This window comes from Trichosurus vulpecula, chromosome 4 (assembly GCF_011100635.1).
Source record: "Trichosurus vulpecula isolate mTriVul1 chromosome 4, mTriVul1.pri, whole genome shotgun sequence".
Taxonomy (NCBI): Eukaryota; Metazoa; Chordata; class Mammalia; order Diprotodontia; family Phalangeridae; genus Trichosurus; species Trichosurus vulpecula.
In genome coordinates this window covers 426,431,616-426,455,134 of record NC_050576.1, presented here as the reverse complement: position 1 = coordinate 426,455,134, position 23,519 = coordinate 426,431,616, and the positions used below count along the sequence as shown (strand labels likewise).

Here is a 23,519-nt window from a genome sequence, read left to right as displayed (position 1 = left end):
TGGTATCATGAGCACTCCTAGTGCATGAATATGTGGCATATCCTTTATCTTGGGAACATGCAGGGAGATATTGATACTCAGGCTTGTTTCCCCTAGCTCTTTGTTTGGAGATACTTTGATAGCTAAGTGGCTGTTAAACAGGATGATATAGGGTGCATCTGCACATTTGAACTGCTTCCTCCTCTTTCTTCCAGACTTTCTCTCCCAGAGCACTTGGTGAATAATCCTAACAGCCTTCACACACAGTTCGTGACCCATAAGAACCACTAGGATTCTGGAAACCTGAAAAAATTCAGATTCCGATGCCAAGTCCTTCCTAGACTTGTGATGTTTCTTGACCCCCTTATCCACTTCCATTTTCTGTCCAAGTTAGCAATATTATACTCTAATGAAAAAATCACTTTTTTTTCCTATCTTCAATGATCTTCACCTAAATGATTTCCTCTATGTTTCCACCTCACATTGGTTCCTGGATTTCCTCATACGAGGAAATATACAGAAGTTTAATATACAGCATATTCTGTCTTTCATGCCCTGTCACACACACACACACACATACTTTTACCTATCCTATTCCTTTTTTCTCCTGAGTAATCAGGGTTAAGTGACTTGTCCAAGGTCACACAGCTAGTAAGTGTCAAGTATCTGAGGCTAGATTTGAACTCTGGTCCTTCTGACTCCTGGGCCAGTGCTCTATCTACTGTGCCACCTAGCTACCCCTATCCTATTGTTTTTGATGGTGTGCTCATCCAGAAGCATGATCCAGTCATAGATATCATTCCACCAAGTCTCAGTCATACTAGTGAGGTCGAATTTATCTCACTTCATTATGAATTCAAGCTCACTTTACTTATTTGCCATATTTTTTTTACATTTGAATAGACATGAGAACTAACATGACCCGATAAAAGTAGAGATAAGGAATGGGGCTTAAAAACACTATTCATCTTCCTCATTCCTTCTTGACCAACAAGACTCTTCCATTCATCTCTAGTCACTGAAATTCAGGAGCCACTTGACCTAAGATAGTAACTTACTCATTGCCATCCTCTTTTCAGGAATACTTATTTATCTTATGCTATGACAGGACCAGAATTCTACATTTCCTGCAACAGGGATTAGTTTTTCCTAAAAGACAACAAAACTGTTCTTTGAATTTGATTGTCTTGTGCTTATTTGATACAACTTCTTGGTCCCTAAGGACATAAAATGTCCTACCTATGTGGATTTGGAACCCTTCCAATTTGGTGGATTTCTGAGTCATCATATCCTTCACTATATCTTGCCCTGCTGACCGGACATGTATATGGAGATGAATGGGGCCACATCCAGAAAAGTAAAATGTCACTGCATCCTTGTTGTATATCTTTGCTTTGTTAGGACAAAATAAACTTCCTTTTTAATTGTTTAATGACATCAATTCCTCATTTCTTTCCAATATCAATCCTGAAAAGGACGCTGGTGGTAAGCCTACCTATAATACTTCTGGATCTCCTTTAATTCTACTGCCTTCCCTCTGTTGATATTTCTGACTTATCCTATATATAACTTGTTTATCCACACTCAAAATTCTCCAAAGCAGTGATTGTCTTTTGCTTTCATTGTATCCTCAGAGCTTAGCAAAGTGCCTAACACATAGCAGTTACTTAACAAATGCTTATTAACTAACTGATATGCCTTTGGGGAGTCATAACTAACAATTTTAACATCTAGGGCAATGTTGAGAGAAATGGATAGACCCAATGACACTATGCATTAGAAAGAGGGGCAGAGAATCACTGGGACACCACAAGGCCACTGATGGAGAAGTCCCCATGAGGTAGGTCGAGGGTCTCCCAGAGGAGGGAAGAGTATACTACAGAAGATCTCACTTGGGGAACAAATAGAGCAGTGGGAGAAAGCACATTGTCATGTTGCTTCCTATTTTAACTAATTATTTTCATTAACTGGGTGCAAAGTTCAATTGTCTCCACATTGCAAAAATTCAATTTAACACCCCTTAGTCTTGACACCCTGGGCAAAGCCCCAGTAAAGCCTTAGTCATGGCTCTGTCTTTGAGATTACTATTAGGAATTCTATTTTTATTTTACAGGAGACATGAATTTATGAAATTTTGTGTATATTTGTAGTGAAAAGAAGTTCCGCAAATAATCCATATACTTGGTAGTCCCCATTTACCTTTCTCTCAAGCAAAATTTTATATTTGAAATACAATGGACTTTATGTCCCTTGGCACTCTATCAGTCAGAGTTGAGAAAAATCCTTGGTGAAAATAATACTGGTTCTCAACAAATTTGGAGTGTTTCAATTTCATTAATAAGTCAATGGAAGAGCTTAGAATAAATTCAACTTGTCAGGACTCCCACACTACATGTTGGGTTCTGTTCACCAGGCACTGCTATTAAAATAACAATAAAGATGTTAAGAACATCTTGACTTGAGTCCCTAAATGGCATAAAAGAAAACTTCATAGTTGCTTGGAAATGCTTTTGTGAAATAATAGAATATTATTATAGAGATAAATTGTGAGAAGGACAAAATGGGGAGAGTTTTCTCTCTTCCTGAAGAATCTTAAAATTGTACCAATCTTCTTTTTACATCATTTATTTAGTATTTTATTTTCCCCAATTATATGTCCAAAAATTTTCAATATGCATTTTTAGAATTTTGAGTACCAAATTCTCTACCTCCCTCTGTTTCAACAATTGGGCTAGCATCTGTTGTGGGGGTGAAAGCCCAACCTGTGCTGCAAAAGCACAGGTTCTTTTGATCTGCTTAACTAAGGAAAGCAAGGTTAAGGGGATGACAAGCTTACTTTAATTCAGCATACAAATACAACTCACTTAGTTTGGGGGAAAAAATCCAGCACCCTGAACTTCAGAACAAATACAAACAAAGTACAAACATCGACAGACAGACCTTGTCTGATTCAAATCCTAATACATAGTTACCAGAGTTTAACAAAGTCTCAGGATCTGGGTTACAAACTGGAGGGCTCCTAGCTACAGCTGCTCGGAGTCTCTGCCTCAGCACCACCACGAGTGAGAGCCCTGCACAAATGGCTCTGTCTTCTCTTCTTATAGGGTTTCAGACGTCATCAAATGTCATCTGAATGACCACAACTTAGGCTACTATGATTGGGTTTTGAGTTAGCCCCTCCCCTTAGGACCCTGGGAGGTTCACATCCACATAGGTTAGGTTAACACCTAATAGGGATTAGAGCCTGGGGCTTAGCACTTAGTAAGACTCAAGACGGGCATGGCTCTGGAGTTAGCACCTCTCCTTAGCCAGCGCCACCTTGGGCCCCACCCCAGTCACCAATCCACACCCACATAGGTTCCACACCTAATAGGGGTTTGGGCCTGGGGCTTAGCACCTAGTAAGGCTCAATGAAATATGCTGAATTACTCAAAGGAAACAAAGGCCAACTAAGTGCTAAGAGCCCATTTTGCTTACCAACACACCCTCCTCATATTAGTCATGTTGTAAAAGAAAACACAGACCAAAAAAAACCCCAAGAAAAAGTTTTAAAGTATGCTTTGATCTGTATTCAGACTATTTCAATTCTTTCTCTGGGGATGGATAGCACTTTTCATCATAAATCCTTCAGAATTGTCTTGGATCATTGCATTTCTGAGAATATCCAAGTCATTTATAGCTAATCATCTTACAATATTGTTGTTGATATGTATAATCTTCTCCTGGTCCTACACATTTCACTTTGAATCAGTTCATGTAAGTCTTGCCAGGTTTTTCTGAAGGCATCCTGCTCATCATTTCTTTCTTCCTTTCTTTCTTTTTTGGAGAGGGGAAGGCAGGGCAATTGAGGTTAAGTGACTTGCCCAAGGTCATACAGTTAGTAAGTTTGTCAAGTGTCTGAGGCTGGATTTGAACTCAGGCTCTCCTGACTCTAAGGCCAGTGCTTTACTCACTGTGCCACCTAGCTGCCCCATGCTCATCATTTCTTAGAGCAGAATAGTGTTCCATCATAATCAAACACCACAACTTGTTCAGCCATTCCGCGATTGAAGGGCATTCCCTCAATTTCCAATTCTTCGCCACCAGAAAAGAGCTGCTATAAATATTTTTGTACATCTAGGTCCTTTTCCTTTTTGTTATTCATCTCTTTTGGGATACGGACCTAGTAGTGGCATTGCTAGGTCAAAGGCACTGATTTATAGGCCTCTGGGCATAGTTCTAAATTGCTCTACACAATGGCTGAATCATCTTATAACTCCACCAATAGTGCATTAGAATCTCAATTTTCCTATATCCTCTCTAATATTTGTCACTTTCTTTTTCTGTCCTCTTAGTCAATCTGATAGGTATAAGGTGGTATTGTTAGTTTGCACTACTCCAAACAATAGTAATTTAGAGCATTTTTCATATGGTTATAGAAAGCTTTTTCATCTGAAAATTGTTTGTATCTTTTGATCGTTTATCAATTCGGGAATGGCTTTTGTTTTTATAAATTTGAAGCAGTTCTGTATATATTTGAGAGATGAAGCCTTTACCAGAGAAACTTGCTTCAAAATTTTTTTCACAGTTACGATTGCTAACTGTATTTCCCTTCATCCTATTTCCCTCCTGTTTATTCAACTCTCTCTCTCCTTTGACCCTGTCCCTCCTCAAAAGTGTTTTGCTTCTGATTAGCACCTCCCCTAACCTGCCCTCCTGTCTATTAGCGTCTCCCTTTCTCCTATCCCCTTCCCCTACTACTTTCCTGTAGGATAGGATAGATTTCTATACCCTGTGTATTTTATTCCCTCTTTTAGCCAATTCTGATGAGAGTAAGGTTCAAACATTCCCCACCACCTCTCTTGCCTCTTTTCTATGAGATAATTTGCCCCATTTTACTTCTCCCTTTCCCCTGCTCTTAGTACATTGCTCTTTCTCACACCTTAATTTTATTTTTTTAGATATCATCCAGTCATATTCAGCTCACTCCTGTACTCTCTATCAATAGATACTCCTTCTAACTGCCCTAATGATGAGAAAGTTCTTATGAGTTGTAAGTAGCATCATCTCATGTAGGAACATGAACAGTTTAACCTTATTAAATCCCTTATGATTTCCCTTTCCTATTTATCTTTTTATTCTTCTCTTGAGTCTTGTATTTGAAAGTCAAATGTTCTATTTAGCTCTAGTCTTTTCATTAGGAAAGCTTGAAAGTTCTCTATTTAACTGAATATCCACTTTCCCCCTTGAAGGATTATGCTCAGTTTTACTGGGTAGGTGATTCTTGGTTGTAATCCTAGCTCCTTTGCCCTTAAGAATATCATCTTCCAAGCCTACCAATCCTTTAATGTAGAAGCTGCTAAATCTTGTGTTATCCTGACTGTGGCTCCACAGTTCTTGAATTGTTTCTTTCTGGCTGCTTGCAGTATTTTCTCCTTGACCTGTGAGTTCTGGAATTTGGCTATAATATTCATGGGAATTTTCATTTTGAGATCTCTTTCAGGAGATGATTAGTGGATTCTTTCAATGTCTTTTTCCCCCTCTGGTTCTAGAATATCAGGGTAGCTCTCCTTGATAATTTCTTGAAAGATGATGTTTATACTTTTTTTTTGATCATGGCTTTCAAGTAATCCAATGATTTTTATATGATCTTTCCTTGATCTATTTTCCAGGCCAATTGTTTTTCCGATGAGAAATTTCATATTGTCTTCTATTTTTTTCATTTTTTTTGTTTTTTTAATTGTTTCTTGATGTCTCATGGAGTTGCTAGCTTCCACTTGCTCAATTCTAATTTTTAAAGAATTATTTTCTTTGGTGAGCTTTTTATTTCCTTTTCCATTTGGCCAATTCTACTTTTTGAGGAATTTTTCTCTTCAGTGAATTTTTGTGCCTCCTCTTCCATTTGGCCAATTCTGCTTTTCAAGGCATTCTTCTCCTCATTGGCTTTTTGTATCTTTTTTGCCATTTGGCCTATTCATTTTTTAATGTGTTATTTTCTTCAGTATTTTGGTGGGTCTCCTTTAATAAGCTGTTGACTCTTTTTCATGAATTTCTTGCATCACTCTCATTTCTCTTCCCAATTTTTCCTCCATCTCTCTTATTTGATTTCCAAATTCCTTTTTGAGCTCTTCCATGGCTCAAGACAAATTTTTATTTTTCTTTGAGGCTTTGGATGTGAGAGTTTTGACTTTATTATCTTCTTCTGAGTGTATATTTTGATCTTCCTTGTCACCATAGTAACTTCATGTAGTCAGAATTTATTTTCTGTTTGTTCATTTTTCCATACTATTTATTGACTTTTTATTCTTTGTTAAAGTGGAGCTCTGCTTCCAGAATAGAGGGCACACTGTCTCAAGCTTCAGGGATTTTGTGCAGCTGTTTTCAGAGATCCTTCTAGGGACTTGTAAGTTTTCAGTTCTTCCAAGGTGGTATGCTCTAATGAGAGATGTGTTTACTACTTTCCTGGCCTGTGCACTGGTCTGTGAGCAACCATAAGCACTCTTTTCTGCCCTGGAACTGTGATGAGGATCCTTGTTCCACTGTGGCCACAAGCTCTGGTGTGCCTGTGCTCCTTCTTGCCCTGGGACTATCACCCAGACTTGCTACCTGGATATGAGTATGGACAAAGAAACAGAGTCCTGCCCCCAGTGCCAACAAAGGGACCCCTGTCTCTTCTGACCAGTTGTTTGACCCACCCCCCCCTTACCATCTGTGGGCTGAGAGCTCCAGAAGCAGCTCCTACTGATGCTGATTCAGTGGTTCCCAAGGCTTGCTTCTGATTCGCTGGGTCTGTGCTCGTGTGGCCTGCATTGGACTGTGCTCCACTCTCACCCAGGTGCAACAGACCTTTGCTACCGACCTTCCAAGTTGTGTTGGGCTGAAAACTTGCCTCACCTTATCTGTCTGTGGGTTCTGATGTTCCAGAATTTGTCCACAAGATTTAAAGTTGTTCTGAGAAGTTTTAGGGAGAGCTCAGATAAGTCACTGCCTTTTCTCCACCATGCTGGCTTCCCAAACTTCTTTTTAATAGAGGTATTTTGTTGTTGTTATCATAATTTTTTCCTAACATACCTCAATCCATCATCCCTTATCACCCATTAAGCTTTTTCTTATAACAAAAGCATTTAATAAAACTACCAGTAGTTTGCTACCTGTTTACTGATCAGAAGAAGGTGTGTTTCATCATCTATTTGTTCTTTGGGACTAGTATTAATTAGTATAGTTCTGGAGAATTTTGCAGTCTTTATCTATTTTATTTACATTATTATAGTCATCCTGAATGTTGCTTACCTGGCTCTACTTACTTCACTGTGCATCAGTTCACACAAGTTTAAAAACACATCTTTGTGGACCAATTTACTAACTATATTCTGAAAATAGAAATGACCATTAGAAAAATGGAAAATATCTTAGTCCAGCTCTCATCCTTTTTCAACCATAAGGAAACTAAGGCCCAGAGTGGGCAATTTATGTATTCAAGTTCACCCAGATAGTTAAGTAGTACAGCCAGGATGTGAAACCAGGTCCTTTGACCCCAAATTGAACACACTTTCTACTTCCCCATGTTGAAGAAGTCAATTAGACTCCCTTAACTTCACATCATTAAATTGATCATCCCACGCAATGAAAATATGCTATATAAAAATTAGGAATATGGTGACATTTTATATGTAAATCAATTCTCCTAATAGTCAAAATTAAATTGCAGTTGTGGATATAGACATAGGTGGTTACAGATAAATAAGTCATCATTCATTGATTGGCTGGAATTGACTTGTCTCATAAGAAGCTAAATTAACAGCTAAAGATGTTGTGTCTATTTAGCCAAGATATGCCTGAAATGATCTTTTGGACAGATGGCCAAGTCAGACACTGAAAAATAAATCTGAAATATCTTCTAGTGTTAGACAACATGTCTGAAGTTTACCACTTGTCTAAAATTTTCCTTTTGTTAATTCAGCTCTTCTGGTAAGGGCAACTTATGAATATAAGCCTATTCTATTTTTATCAATAATGATTATTTTTATTATCATATACTTATATACTATATTCCATATCGTATACTATACATATAACATTCTACTGCACTGATAATATTCAAAACTACCTATACTCATAATGAATATTGGCTTAAATCATATGCTTTGATTCTTTGATGGAATTATAAATAGCTTCCCATTCATACTTTCTAATTCTCTGGGGCTTTTGTCAATGTTCTCCATAAAACTTTATCAAGAGGTTCATCCAACATACCTGTGGCTTTCTTCTAGATCTTTTGACAGGGTGTGGATGATCGCTGAGCATTTGTGCTGTTCATCAGTTATCTTTCCCTCTCATCATGTAACCGGATGCACTTTCTTTTCTAATCATATTTCTCTCAGATGACATCCTTCACAGCACTTCTCTTGTGAAATTACTTATCTGCTGGCACCCACTATAAACCTTTTTCTGCCCTTTGGGTGATCCACAATTTAAATTCTTGGGATACTGTGATATTCAATGGATAATAGCCATCGCAGCATCACTGGAAGAATATTTTTAAATTCTATATTATATATTATTATACATAAAAATCAGAACTATACCTGTCATGTCACTTCTCCTAGGAGAGAGATTAGAGAAAACTCTTATACCTCCTTCCAGAAAAAAAGCCATGTGGAGGATATGGCTAGTATGTGCCCCTCCCTTGCAGATCCCATAAATGATAACTGATATCAATGACAGAATTATAATAAAACATTTGTGTGTGTCAGGCATGACCTCATCTGCTCCAATAGATTTAACCATCATCTTTATGCAGATGGTTCTCAGATTTATTTTTCCAGACCTAACCTTTCTTTTGATCTCTAGTCTCTCATCACCAACTGCCTATTAGACATCTTCAACTGGATGTTCCATTGTTAAGCTGTTTTTCAGTAGTGTCTGACTCTCCTTGATTCTATTTGGGGTTTTCTTGGCAAAGATACTTGAGTAGTTTGCTATTTCCTTCTCCAGCTCATTCTACAGACGAAGAACTGAACACAAATAGGGTTAAGTGACTTGCCCAAGATCACACAGTTAATACATGTCTGAGGCCAAATTTGAACTCATGAAAATGAATCTTCCTGACTCCAGGTCCAGCACTCTATCCACTGTGCCATCTAGCTGCCCCACATGGATGCTCCATAGATATCTTAAATTCAACATGTCCAAAACTGAACTCATTATCTTTCTCCCAAAACCTTCACCTCTACTTAATTCTTTGACATAGCTCATATCCTATCTCCAGTCAGTTGCCGAGTGTTCTCATGTCTACCTTCTCAACATCTCTCCTATATGTTTCCTTCCCTCCTCTGACACTGCTATCACCCTAGTACAGGCCCTTTTCACCTCACACCTGGACTATTTCAATAGCCTGCTGGGTGTTCTCTCTGTTCTCCCTTCTCCCCACTCCAGTCCATCCTCCTCTTAGTTACCAAATTGATCTTCCTAAGGCATGTCTGCCCATATCACCACTACCCCGCCCCCATTCAATCAATTCCAGTGGCTCCCTATTACCTCCAAGATCAAATACAAAATTTTCTGGTTAGCTTTTAAAGCCCTTCACAACCTGGCTTCTTCCCACCTTTCCAGTTCTCTTACACCTTATTTATGCCAAGCCACCATATAATTTATAATCCAGTGACTGGTTTCTTAGCTGTTCCTTGTAAAAGACACTATATCTCCAGATCCTATGTATTTTCGCTGGCTGTCTCCCATGCCTAGAACTATCTCTCTCTTCATCTCTCTATTAGTTTTGCTCATTTCCTTCAAATATCATCTAAAGTCCCAATTTCTATACTCCCTTCTATACTCTTAATACTCCCTTTTATTTTTCTAAAGACATTGTGCTCTTTTATTAAAATAGCACTATGTTTTAAATACACCAATTTTGATAATCAGATTTTTAAATATCAAAAATGACACTAAGAGAACTGCAATACTGGTACTGGTCCAACGATCTTGTCCTTAGTTTTGTTTTAAAGCAAGAAACTGAATGAGAGCAATCAGAAAGTACTAGCAGGAATCGGTTAATCCAAGAAAGTCAGGTTTGAAGGGATTCTTTGCTTACAAAGGTGATATTTGCTTTTAGAAACTGTTCAAAAATGAAGCAATATATACAATGAAGTAAATTTGTCATTCACTATGGCACTTTCAATTATATCTTTTTGTTGGTTGTTTAGGTGGTTAAAAATAAAGGTAAATCTCCAAGAATCAGCATGATAGCTAATAAAATTCTCCTTCCATTTTTACCACATATTTATGTGAGTTTGGATATTCCCTTATTCTTGTTTTACAAAATGCAGAAATAAACTAAATAGAAACAGATTTAAAACTGTCTGCTGTTGAGCCAAATGTAGCAAACCTTTGTTCAAATTTAAAAGTCTGATATTGATATTAGATTTATGTAGGATTATTATATTATGTGATACATCTCCCACATTGTTAATTATTTCATTTAACGTGTTATTTGTGTTCAACGAAATTTGTAAAGTATCACAAATAACAATAAACATAGGAAATCTTGTAGGACTACTTTTAATTCTTAAAGAATGACTTACATAAAATATGCATAATTATTTTATAATGTGTTTCATAACTTTATATTTAAATTTTTCACAATTGTAGATAGAAAAAAAATTATATTTTGTAATTATAATTATATAATGTAAATTTTAATTTTGAGCCTTGAGGGCAAAAGTTTTCATTGTAGTTATTGTAAGTACTTAAATGAATAAATCTAAAAGAATATTTTGAGATGTAAAAGACTCTGCCTACCTGTTACTGTTCTGTCATCTAGCTTCTCCAGGATGAACCAAATAACTGCCTATGATTACACAGATGTTAAATATCAAAGGTGGTATTTGAACCCAGGTAGGTCTCTTTTCATTCAAAGTCCTGTGCATTTTCCATTTTCTCTTCCAATCCTATTCTCATCCCACCTCTGATATTTAATATCTGTGTGATCATAGGCAGTTATTTAGTTTCTCTGAACCTTACTTTCTTCTTCTGTAAAATGGGCATAACTATAGAATCTACATCACAAAATTGCTGTGAGAATCAAATGTGATTATGAATGTGTAATGAAAGTGCTATATATTTGTAGATATCAGCTGCGACTGGAAAAGGAGAGTCAACAATAGATGTCATTGCCCCAGCATGGTCTTGGGTAGGGTAGCACTATAGTCACAGCCAAAATCATGGATTAAATGAGTATTTTATTTGTTGATAATTAACAAGGCTATGTAAAGTTGGATCAACACTTGCCTTTAACAGCTCATAGACATGGAAGGACCCTTGGTGGTCATTAAATACAATTTTTCCTATTTTACAGATAAAGGAACCCTGAGACTAGTTACCTCCACAGCTGCCCCAAAGTAGCTTGTCCAAGTCACATAGAGCAAAACCTGGGCTAGAATCCAGGTTTCCTGATTCTTAATCCAGAGCTCTCTCTACTACACCATGTCAGAAACTTATATTACTGTCACAATCTGTCATCAGCTAGGGTGACCTTACACAATTTATTGGGCAGGAGTATCTGTTTGGGATAGTCAATATTCACGAGACACTTTCCTACTGATCAACCATTCTTCATGGTCATTGCAGAGGAATGGAGAGCCAGAGAAGGATACTTTCCATGTACCACCCCCGCCCCCACGGACCGAAGGGTTTCCCACTTTCACCTTCCACTGCTCATCCAGCTCTGTCCTTTTCCCTCGTTTCTGCACTCCGTGATCCTTGTCAGGAGTCAGCTCTAACTGGCTTCGGAGAGCCAATTGTTAACTTTTCGCCGAAATTGGCAATGGCTACAAATCAGGGCTTGATTTGTTTTATTGATTGTCTAGAATATAAACTTAAAAGGGTGTGCGTATATTTTCCCCCCTGGAGAGCCTGCTTGTTAAAATATTTACCAGCACACTCTCGGTCCTGGGTCATCTCAAACTTCCAAAGACAGTAAAGTGAGCAAGAGAGAGATGAGAAACTTCAATTCCCAGGATGCACTGCGCTCTCAGCACAGGCGCCGCTGGGAAGCACCCACCCAGCCGACAGCTTGGGAGACTCCGGGGTTCCAGCTATGGATCCTGGCCGGGGGGCAGGAAGTGGGAGTCGCAGAGCCTGTGGGGAGAGGGGTCCGTATGGCATTATTGCTTAACCTTCCAAGTACCCACCAGGGGGAAGAAGAGCTCAGCCAGGTGTTGAGCTGAGGGCATAAAAATGGAGGAGCGCAGCAAATGAAGATGCGGCAGCAGCAACCACTGCCGCAGCCGCAACAGCCGCAGCCGCAACAGCCGCAGCGAGCAGCAACCGAGCAATAGGGATTCTGGCCTGACGGCTACTCATTCCGCGGTGTTACTGCTCCTTCCATCCCCGTGGGGGTCATGTAACTGCGGCGGCAGCTGGCTCCCACTACCTCCTCTCTCTCTGTCTCTCCGTCTGTCCGTCTGTCTCTCTCCCCTTTACCCAGCTAACTCCTGCATGCTACGTGCGACAAGATGAAGAAGCAGTTCAATCGGATGCGCCAGCTTGCCAACCAGACCGTGGGCAGGTAAGGTCAGCACTACTCTTCTCGCCCTCCTCACATCCTCTGGTTGCAGGAATAGCCCTTCCTGAAAATCTTACTCTGGTGCCTGGGTGATGGCGCCTGTTGTAGGTCTCCCACCCCTCCCTGGTTTCTCCCTCCTACGTCCTATATTCTCATCATCTTGATTTGGCATTTCCCAGGCCCCTTGGGCAGTGATCCTCCTCTTTGCCCCCTCTCCGCTGCTCTGATGCTCTATGGTTCTGCGTACATTTACCAAATGAACTGTGACGCACCATCTACCTTGATTCGCTGCTGACCATCTTCCTAGAGACCCCCTCCCTCCACCTCCAGCCCTCCTCTTCTTTTCCAGTCATTATTTTCCTTCCCTTCTGTCTGTACAAATCTCTAGGATAGCGTCTCTTGGGTACAGGGTGTCTGCTTTGAATGTGGGAGTGCTTTGGGCCAGAGTAATTCCCTGAGGATGGCTCTCTTGCTCAAGGTGAATGGATTGGGAAGGGTGGAGGCTCTCTTGCGTAAGGGTTTAGGGTTGGTAACTGGACCCAGAGAAACTAAGGGGCCTACATGTATTTATTGGAAAGCCCTGAGCCTGCTCATCCTGCAGTGTTTTGTTTTTTAAGTTGCTTTTATGATATTACAATGTCAGATCATTTTCCTGGCATTGCATCCCAAGGGTACTGCTGTGGAGAGGGAGGATGCTGATGGAGTGGTGCTGTTGTGAGATAAATTTGTCTCTTTGATTTAAGAATACTTTCAAGGACTGTGAAGGAGAGTATGTGGCAATAGTAGAGGATGTTTGTAGACAGGAAGTGCTTTCTGGATAGATGAGAAAGGGATTCTAGCCAGGTGAGGAAATTAAAGTAGCCAATTCTAGCTAACAGGACCTGAGCAATAAACTTCAGGCAAATAACCTGCAAGAGTTGACAAGAGGGGAGTGGGAGGGGGGAAATTATGGTACAGTTGGTGAAAATTAGATTTAGCAGAATGTGACTCCTAAGTTGTTTTCAGAAGTACCACCATCAATGCATGTTACATAATGACATTGGTAGTCTTTTTTCAGAATCTGGGCACTTCTTGAGGAAAGGATTGGTAAATTATTTGAATAAAGATTCCTATAATTGTCATATGTTTGTTACTAGGGAGCTTTACAGTTATAACTGAGGTAAAGAATGTTGGGAATTTAGGTAGGTTTGTAAGGCAACCAGAAAGCAAAATGTTCAACCTTGATTGCTTCTCTGGATATTGAACAGTGGAAAGGGCCTTTTGACTGGTTTTTATTAAGAAACCGAATACCATTCCAACAGGGGAAATTGATTCTGAGTTACAAACATAGAGAGTTGTTTAGTATAAGACCTTAGGTAAATAGAGGATGGTCAACTCTGTCTGCAGCAGTTATTCTAATTTTAGTAAGTATATAGGGCTAGGAGATGCCCTATGTGATGTAAGTTATCAGTGATGTTAATTTATGATAAGTAAAAATAAAAAAGATCTTTCCTTCTTTCCTTCCTTCCTTCCTTCCTTTCTACCTTCTTTATGTCCATTCATCCTGTGTGATTCTTTTCTATGCTTTCTCATCCATCCTCCAAAGGGGATCCACCCAGAGTTCTGAAATAAGACTTCAAGGGCTCTAATGTTATATAGTTACAGTATACAGTATAACAGGGGCTGTTTGTCTGTTATCCCTTACTCTTGCTACATGTCCAGTCCATCTCTTTTTCTGGTAATATATACCTCTGATACCCTCTTTTATGACACTCTTTTTGTGCCGTTCATCTTTCATATTATGTTGCTGCCAATTTTTTTATACTCATCTTAAATCGCAATTGCTGATCTCCTTTGGAAGAGGGAGTTTGCTCTCTGGGAGTTCCCTGTGCCAAAAAATCATAGGTCTGCAGTAAAAGAAAATGTCTCTCTGTTGTACTTTGGGTGACTCTCAATCTTAATTCTTTGAAGATTATGGTATTTTTTATTTTTAGTCATATTATTACCAGAAGAATACTGATATCCAAAAAAGTGGCATGATACAAGTTGCTCAAAGTTGATCATCTTCTAGACCCTTTTCATTGTCAATCAACAGCAGTGGGTTTTCAGACTTTTGTTTTGCTTTTGGCACAATAATATTTGCTGTGAAAAATTGGAGCTCACTGAATGTTTAATTAGGCAATATTACAGGAGAGCTGAAAGTCACAGAAATGAAATTTTACCTTCAATAAATGAAGCTTTTTTTCTTGGGTTTTTTTTGTAAGTTCAAGGTCTGACCTGTTTTGAGGTTAGTATACGTGTGTAGTAGAGAAGTTTTGTTTTGTTTATCTTATGAATACTATACTATATGTCCTACATATGCTGGGCAAAATTAATGTTAGGCAAAATTTTTTTACATATTTTATTTTAGCAATAATAACATAAAATCCAAATTGTTACAGCACACTTAGTATGTTCCCCTTGAAAACCTCAGATTTATTTGTTGTTCAGTCATTCAGTCATGTCTGACTCCTGGACCATACTGCTCATGGGGTTTTCTTGGTAAAGATACTGGAGTGGTTTTCCATTTCTTTCTCCAGTGGATTAAGATAAACAGAGGTTAAGTGACAAACCCAGGGTCACACAGATGGTAAATATCTGAGGCCAGATTTAAACTCTGTTCTTCCTGACTCTAGGCCCAGCACTCTATGCACTGAGCCATCTAGCTGCCCCAGATCTGTAATGTCTGTTTAATGGGTCCTGCTACTGCTTTTGTGGGTATTGAGTTTTGAATTATTCTAAGATTTCAGGGACAGCTCAGGCAGGGCACTTGGAAGTTTTCAGTGTTCTGAAAGTGGTCTGGTCCCGGGGCAAAGTCTGATCACTCATTTTCTGAGTTAGGCTTGTTACCTCCTTTCCTTGTCTGAACTCTTCACACTTCTTTACATTATTGGGTCTGAGAAACACACTTGTGGACTTGCCTCTGGTTGGAGTTCCAGTAGATGACTAATGGACTCAATCACCATCAGCCAACTGGAAAACTCTGCAGATTTAGAGTAACAGAATCATAGTTTCCCTTTTGGTCTAAGAATTCCTGTCCTGGTTGTTCTACTGTAGGCTTTAGAGTTGGTTGCAAGCTAGAATTGTAGACTGTTGAAGAGTCTAGATGAAAAGCAGGAGCAACACACAGATATAGCTTTTAGTGATAGGTTTTTTTTTTTAAATATAGCTTTGCTACTCACAAAGGAGGTAGAACAATTGCAAGCTGAGGCAATCTCTGTGTGCTTTTTTATGCCTATGGTGGGCAGCATTCTCCAGTCAAATATCCAGAGCCTCTCAGAGCTCAAACTTATATGATTTATAGAAAAATAACCTACAGGACACCAATCGGAGATGGCCCAGTTACCAATAAGAACAGTAAAGTACGGGTATTTTCTATTGCCCAATAAGGAGTAAGTTATGAGGGGCAGAGATGTAGAAAATTTAACTCTAATGGTATCATTTCAGCAAGAAGTTGATGCAGAGCTAATGCCCAATTTCTGTATTTATTAGCTTTGGCTTATATGCATCCTAGTGGGCTGGGGCCATGACAATCAAACCAGCTTCACTGGCTCATAAACTAAGACCCTCAGTCCACTACTGGGGTCAGAGACACACCTCTAAACTTGCTTTTGGATCAGTATACAATCCATAGCCTGTGACCACTTCTTATCCTGGACAACCATGGGTCCCCTCCTCAATACACATTGGATTTGTGACCTAGCATTGGGTAGTGAGGGACAGTGCAGCCAGATGGCATTTTTCCTGCATCCTGTACAAGTTTGGGTCCCACTGTGTGTCTGAAAACTGCCCTTGCCCTGTTGCTGAGCTTTGGCCCTACCTATTTTAGTCCCTGAACTAAAATGCTCTATATGACCATTTCTAGCTAGACCCTTCCCCAGGTCCAGCAGACCTCTTTGTCTTCCTATGATGGAATGGAAAAAATTACTGTGATTTTTTTCCTTTGGAGGTACCAATTAGGATGCAATCCAGCACATTTTCTAGATTTGTGTGGAGCAGTTGTGAGAGAGAGCTTGGCTAAACTTCTTTCTGCTACTCTGCCATCTTGGCTCATACAACATTCACTTTCGATTGTTTTGTGATTTTTGTGTTGACTTATATGGTTGTAATCATTGTATGTCTTGTTTGCTTGAATCTTATTAATTCTGCAAAAGATTGTGCAAAATTTTCCATTCTCTGTACTCATTTCTTACAGTGAAGTTATATTCCATTATATGCATGTACCATAATTTTTTTAGCCATTCCGCAATCATTGGATATCTTTCCATTTCCCTCCTATTACAAAATGTAATTATACAGTTTTTGGTAGAACTTTTCCTTCTTATTGATGTCCTTTTTGGGACATAAGCCTAGTAGTAGAATCTCTGGGTCCAAAGGATATAGATATTTTAACCACTATATTTACGTAATTCCAGTTGTTTTCTGTAATAGTTGTATTGGTTCATAGCTCTACCAACAATGCACTAGTGTACCTATCATCCTGCTACCCTTCCAACATTGACTACTCCCATCTTTTATCATCTTCCCCAGTTTGAAAGGTATGTGGTAAAGATGTATTAATTTGTTTTTCTCAAATTATTGATAATTTGAAGCATTCTTTTATATAAGTTGTTAGTGATTTGCAATTCTTCTGAAAATGATTTGTTCACATTCTTTGCCTATCAGTTGGGGAATGGCTTTTGGATACCCACACATACATACATATACAATGCATACATATATGTGTGTATGTGTGTGTGTATGTGTATAACATACCCATATATACAAATATAAAAATATTTGTGTGTATATGTGTATGTACACAACACATTTATACACGTGTCTATGTGTATATACGTGTGTATATACACATATACATACATGTGTATGTATATATACATGTATTTATGCACATAATACAGCACTTTCACCGCATACCTTTCAAATTGAGGATGATAATAAAAGATCAGGGTAGTCAATGTTGGAAGGGTAGCAGGAAGATAGGTGTGTGTATATATATATATATATATATATATATATATATATATATATATATATATATATATTTTTGTTGTTATTCAGTCATGTCCAAGTCTTTGTGATTGCATTGAGCTCCATTTTTTTCCTGATTCTTTGTCTAATTTATTACATAGATCTATCTCTCTAATTTCAATCAATATCAGATGGTTTTGATGACTTCTACTCTATAATATAGACTGAGGTCTAGAAGTGTATTCCCTATTCATCCCAACCCCTTTTCATTGTTTCCCTGGATATTTTACCTCTTTTATTTTTCTAACTGTATTTTATTATTTTTGTGGTTTGTGTAAAGTATCCCTTTCATAATTTGGTTGGGATACCATTTAAAGTATAAATTAACTTTGGAAGTATTGTCATTTTTATTTTATTGACACAGACTAGCCATAAACATGAATAGTCCTCCAACTACTGAAGTTGTTCTTTATTTCTTTAAACAGTTCTTTTTAATTGAATCAATACAAATATTGTTTTGGTTGATGGATCCTCAAATTTTTAATGTATTTTGTATTTATTTGTAATGCATCTCCCTTTCTATTACTGCCTCTTGGATTTTATTATCATCATTATCATTGTTATTGTTATATAGAAATGTAGTTATTTTTGATGGCTTATTTTCTTGCCTGCAATTTTGCTAAAGCTATTAATTTTCTCAATTACTGTCTTTGCTTATTCCTTAGGATTTTTTTACATTTTATTTTTATTTTTAAATATTTGTCCTTTGTTTTCTTGTTTCTTTTTTTTATAATTAAGATTTTTTATTTTTAGTTGACAACACTCAGTTCCACATAACTTTGAGTTCCAGATATTCTTTCCTCCCGTCCCCACCGTCCCTCCCCAAGATGGCATGGAATCTGATATATCTTCTACATATAACTTCACATTGAACTTATTTACACAATAATCAAGTTGTAAGGAAGAATTATGACCAATGGAATGAATCATGAGAAAGAAGAAACAAAATGAAAAAAACCAAAAAAACAAAAACAAAAGAGAAAAAAAAGGGGGGAGAAGGCAAGCATAAAGTGTGCCTCAATCTGCATTCAGACTCCATAGTTCTTTATCTGGATGCAGATAGCCCTTTTCATCATGAGTCCTTTGGAGTTGTCTTTGCACCTTGTATTGCTGAGAAGAGCTAAGTCCATCAAGGTTAGTCATCACAGAATCCATATATCTGTGGTTGTGTATACTGTTCTCCTGGTTCTGTTCCCCTCGCTCAGCATTATATCGTGTAGGTTTTTCCAGGTTATTATGAAATTCGTAACATCCCCATTTCTTATAGCACAATAGTATTCCATTGCATTTACATACCACAACTTGTTCAGCCATTCCCCAATTGATGGGCATCCCCTTGATTTCCAATTCTTTGCTACTACAAAAAGAGCCACTATAAATATTTTTGTACATATGGCTCCTTTTCCCACTTGTGTGATCTCTTCGGAATACAACCCTAGAAGTGATATTGCGGGGTCAAAGGGTATGAACATTTTTATAGCCTTTTGGGCACAGTTCCAAATAGCTCTCCAGAATGGCTGGAGCAGTTCACAACTCCACCAGCAATGTAACAATGTTCCAATTTCCCCACATCTTCTCCAGCATTTATCATCTTCCTCTTTTGTCATTTTAGCCAATCTGACAGGAGAGATGTGGTATCTAAGAGCTGTTTTGATTTGCATTTCTCTAATCAGTAGTGATTTGGAGCATTTTTTCATGTGCCTATAGATATCTTTAACTGCGTCCTCTGAAAACTGCCTGTTCATATCCTTTGACCATTTCTCAATTGGGGAATGACTTGTATTCCTATAAATTTGTCTCAGTTCCCTGTATATTTTAGAGATGAGGCCTTTATCAGAGATACTAGTTGTAAAGATTTTCTCCCAATTTTCTGCTTCTCTCCTAATCTTTGTTGTGTTGGCATTTTTATACAAAAACATTTCAATTTAACATAATCGAAATTATCTATTTTGCATTTTGTAATGCTCTCTATCTCTTGTTGTGTCATGAATTCTTTGCTTTTCCATAAATCTATTAGGTAAACTATTCCTGGCTCTCCCAAATTGCTTTTAGTGTCAGCCTTTATTCCTAAACCATGAACCCATTTTGACTTTATAGGGTATAAGATATTGGTCTATGTCCAGTTTCTGCCCTACCATTTAACAATTTTCCCAGCAGTTTTTGTGAAATAGTGAATTCTTAGCCCAGAAGCTGAATTCTTTGGGTTTATCAAAGAGTAGATTGCTATAGTTGTTGAGTACTGTGTCCTGTGTACCTATCCTATTCCACTGATTCACAACTCTGTTTCTTAGCCAGTACCAGGTAGTTTTGATGACTGCTGCTTTATAGTACAGTTTAATATCTGGTATGGCTAGGCCACCTTCTCTAGCATTTCTTCTCATTAATTCCATAGATATTCTAGACCTCTTGTTCTTCCAGATGAATTTTGTTATTATTTTATCCAGCTCTGTAAAATAATTTTTTGGTAGTTCGCTGGGTATGGCATTGAATAGATAGATCAATTTAGGTAAAATTGTCATTTTTTTTTATTAGCTCGGCCTAACCATGAGCAACTGATTTTTCCCCTTATTTAGATCTGACTTTATTTGCGTGAAAAGTGTTTCATAATTATGTTCATATAGGCCCTGGGTTTCTCTTGGCAGATAGACTCCCAAATATTTTATAGTGTCTATAGTAACTTTGAATGGAATTTCTCTTTCTATCTCTTGCTGTTGAGCTTTGTTAGTAATGTATGGGAATGCTGAGGATTTATGTGGGTTTATTTTATATTCTGCAACTTTGCTAAAGTTGTTTATTATTTCAAGTAGTTTTTTAACTTGATTCTCTAAGTAAATCATCATATCATCTGCAAAAAGTGATAATTTAGTTTCTTCTTTGCCTATTCTAATTCTTTCAATTTCTTTTTCTTCTCTTATTGCTACAGCTAACATTTCTAGTACCAAATTGAATAGTATGGGTGATTACGGACATCCTTGTTTCACCCCGATCTTATCGGGAATGCATCTAGCTTATCCTCATTACAAATAATGCTTGCTGATGGTTTTAGATAGATGCTATTTATAATTTTAAGGAAGGCTCCCTTTATTCCTATGCTTTCTAGTGTTTTTAATAGGAATGGGTGTTGTATTTTGTCAAAGGCTTTTTCTGCATCTATTGAGATGATCATATGGTTTCTACTAGTTTTGTTGTTGATATGATCAATTATTTTGATAGTTTTTCTAATATTGCACCAGCCTTGCATTCCTGGAAGAAATTCTACCTGGTCATAGTGTATTGTTCTCATGATAAGTTGCTGTAATCTTTTTGCTAATATTTTATTCAAAATTTTTGCATCAATATTCGTTAGGGAAATTGGTCTATAATTTTCTTACTTTGTTTTGACTCTTCCTGGTTTAGGTGTCATAAAAGGAATTTGGTAGGACTCCTTCCTCACCTATTTTCCCAAATAGTCTATAAAGTATAGGAATTAATTGTTCTTTAAATGTTTGATGCAATTCTCATGTAAAACTGTCTGGCCCTGAGATGTGGTTATTTAGGAATTGTACTTCCTCTTCTGTTAACCTGGGCAATTTATAGTTTTGTAGCTATTCATCCTTATCCCTAAGGTTGTAAAATTTATGGGCATACAATTGGGCAAAATGATTCCTAATTACTGTTTTAATTTCCTCTTCATTGGAGGTGAGTTCACCCTTTTCATTTTTGATACTAGTAATTTGATTTTTTTAATCAAATTGACCAAAGGTTTATCAATTTTATTGTTTTTTTTTCATAAAACCTGCTCTTCATTTTATTCATTAATTCAATAGTTTTCTTAATTTCAATTTTATTAATCTCGCCTTTGATTTTCAGTATCTCTGTTTTGGTATTTAATTGGGGATTTTCAGTTTGTTCTTTTTCTAGCTTTTTCAGTTGCATGCCCAATTTATTGATCTCCTTTTTCTCTATTTTATTCATGTAAGCATTTAGAGATATAAAACTTCCCCTAAGAACTGCTTTTGCTGCATCCTATAAGTTTTGGTATGCTGTCTCATTATTGTCATTTTCTTGAATGAAGTTATTAATTATTTCTATGATTTTTTCTTTGGCCTACTCATTCTTTAGAATTAGATTATTTAGTTTCCAATTAATTTTTAGCTTATTTTTCCATGGTTCTTTATGACAAATAATTTTTATTGCAACATGATCCAAAAAGGATGCTTTGATTACTTCTGCATTTCTGCACTGGATTGTGAGGTTTTTATGCCCTAGTACATGATCAATTTTTGAGTATGTGCCATGTACTGCTGAAAAAAAAGTATATTCCTTTTTATCCCCATTCAGTTTTCTCCAGAGGTCTATCATATCTGCCTTTTCTAAAATTCTGTTCACCTCCTTAACTTCTTTCTTCTTTATTTTGAGGTTAGATTTATCTAGTGCAGAAAGGGGGAGGTTCAGGTCTCCCATTATTATAGTTTTGCTGTCTATTTCTTCCTGTAATTCCCTTAACCTCTCCTCTGGGAATTTGTATGCCATACCACTTGGTGCATATATGTTATACAATGATATAGCTTCATTGTTTATGGTGCTTTTTAGCAGGATGTAGTGTCCTTCCTTATCGCTTAATTAGATCTATCTTTACTGTTGCTTTGTCTGAGATTAGGATTGCTACCCCTGCTTTTTTTACTTTAGCTGAAGCACAATATATTTTACTCCAGCCTTTTACCTTTACTCTGTGTGTACCCCCCTGTTTCAAATGTGTTTCCTGTAAACAGCGTATTGTAGGATTATGGCTTTTAATCCATTCTGCTATCCACTTCCATTTAATGGGAGAGTTCATCCCATTCACATTCATGGTTATGACCACTGTCTGTGTCTTTTTCTCCATTCTGTTTCCCCCATTTATGCTGTTATTTCTCCCTTTCCCCTTCCACTCCTCAACAAAGTTTTGCTTTTGACCACTGCCTTCCTCAGTTTACCCTCGCTCTTCATTTCCTTCCCTTATCTTACCATTTTCCACTTGCTACTTCTTCCCTCCCTTTTGACCACCCCCTCCGTTTTCTTTCCCCTTTCCCCTCCTACTACCTGTAGAACAAGTTTGATATCTATACCTATCAGTGTATGTTAATCCCTTTTTGAACCAAATCTGATGAGAGTAAAGCTCAGATACTGCTCTTTTCCCTCCCTTCTTTCCCTCTACTATAATGTGTTTTTGTGCCTCTTCATTTGATGTAATTTACCCTTTTCTACTACTTCCTTACCTCTTCTTCCAGAACCCTCTCTTTACATCTCTTAATTATGGTTTTTATCCTTATATCAGTTATTTTATACAGACATCCACAGTCTATGTGTATCCCTTTCAATTATCATGATAACTGTACTATTCTCAAGATCGACATATACATATGTACATATATATAGCATACATAAGATGATATAATCCTATATAAAGATGTAAATAATTTGCCCTTATTGATTAGTAAGGTTTGTGGGGTTTTTTCCCCCTGTTTACCTTTTTATATCTCCCTTGAGTTTTGTGTTTGAAGATCAAATTTTCTATTGAGTTCTGGCCTTTTCATCAGGAAGGTCTGGAATTCCCTTTTTTCATTGAATGTCCGTCAACTTGCCTGGAAAAATTATTCTCAGTCTTGCTGGGTAGTTGATCCTTGGTTGTAGTCCCAGCTCTTTTGCCCTTCGGAATGTCATATTCCAGTTTCTCCTGTCATTTAATGTAGAAGCTGAGAAATCCTGACTATTGTTCCATGATATTTGAATTGTTTCTTTTTGGCTGCTTGCAGTATTTTCTCCTTGACTTTGTAATTCTGAAATTTGGCTACAATATTTCTTGGAGTTTTCAATTTGGGGTCTCTTTCAGGGGGTGATCGGTGGATTCTTTCAGTGACTATTTTACCTTCTGATTCTAGGACCTCTGGGCAGTTATCTTTGATAATTTCGTTGAAGATACTGTCAAGGC

General features: G+C 37.5%; 1 protein-coding gene across 2 annotated transcripts in view; it reads left to right on the top strand.

Moving 5' to 3' along the window:
• The first annotated feature begins 12,022 nt into the window (after positions 1-12,022).
• Positions 12,023-23,519, top strand: part of ARHGAP44 (Rho GTPase activating protein 44) — a 223,775-nt gene continuing 212,278 nt past the window's right edge. Inside the window, exon 1 of one of the 2 annotated variants that reach the window (XM_036756005.1) lies at positions 12,023-12,523. In XM_036756005.1, coding sequence (XP_036611900.1) covers positions 12,471-12,523 — 53 coding nt within the window. In that variant the 5' untranslated portion in view covers positions 12,023-12,470. The remainder of the gene's footprint in view (positions 12,524-23,519) is intronic. The other variant, XM_036756006.1, reaches the window with a different exon arrangement.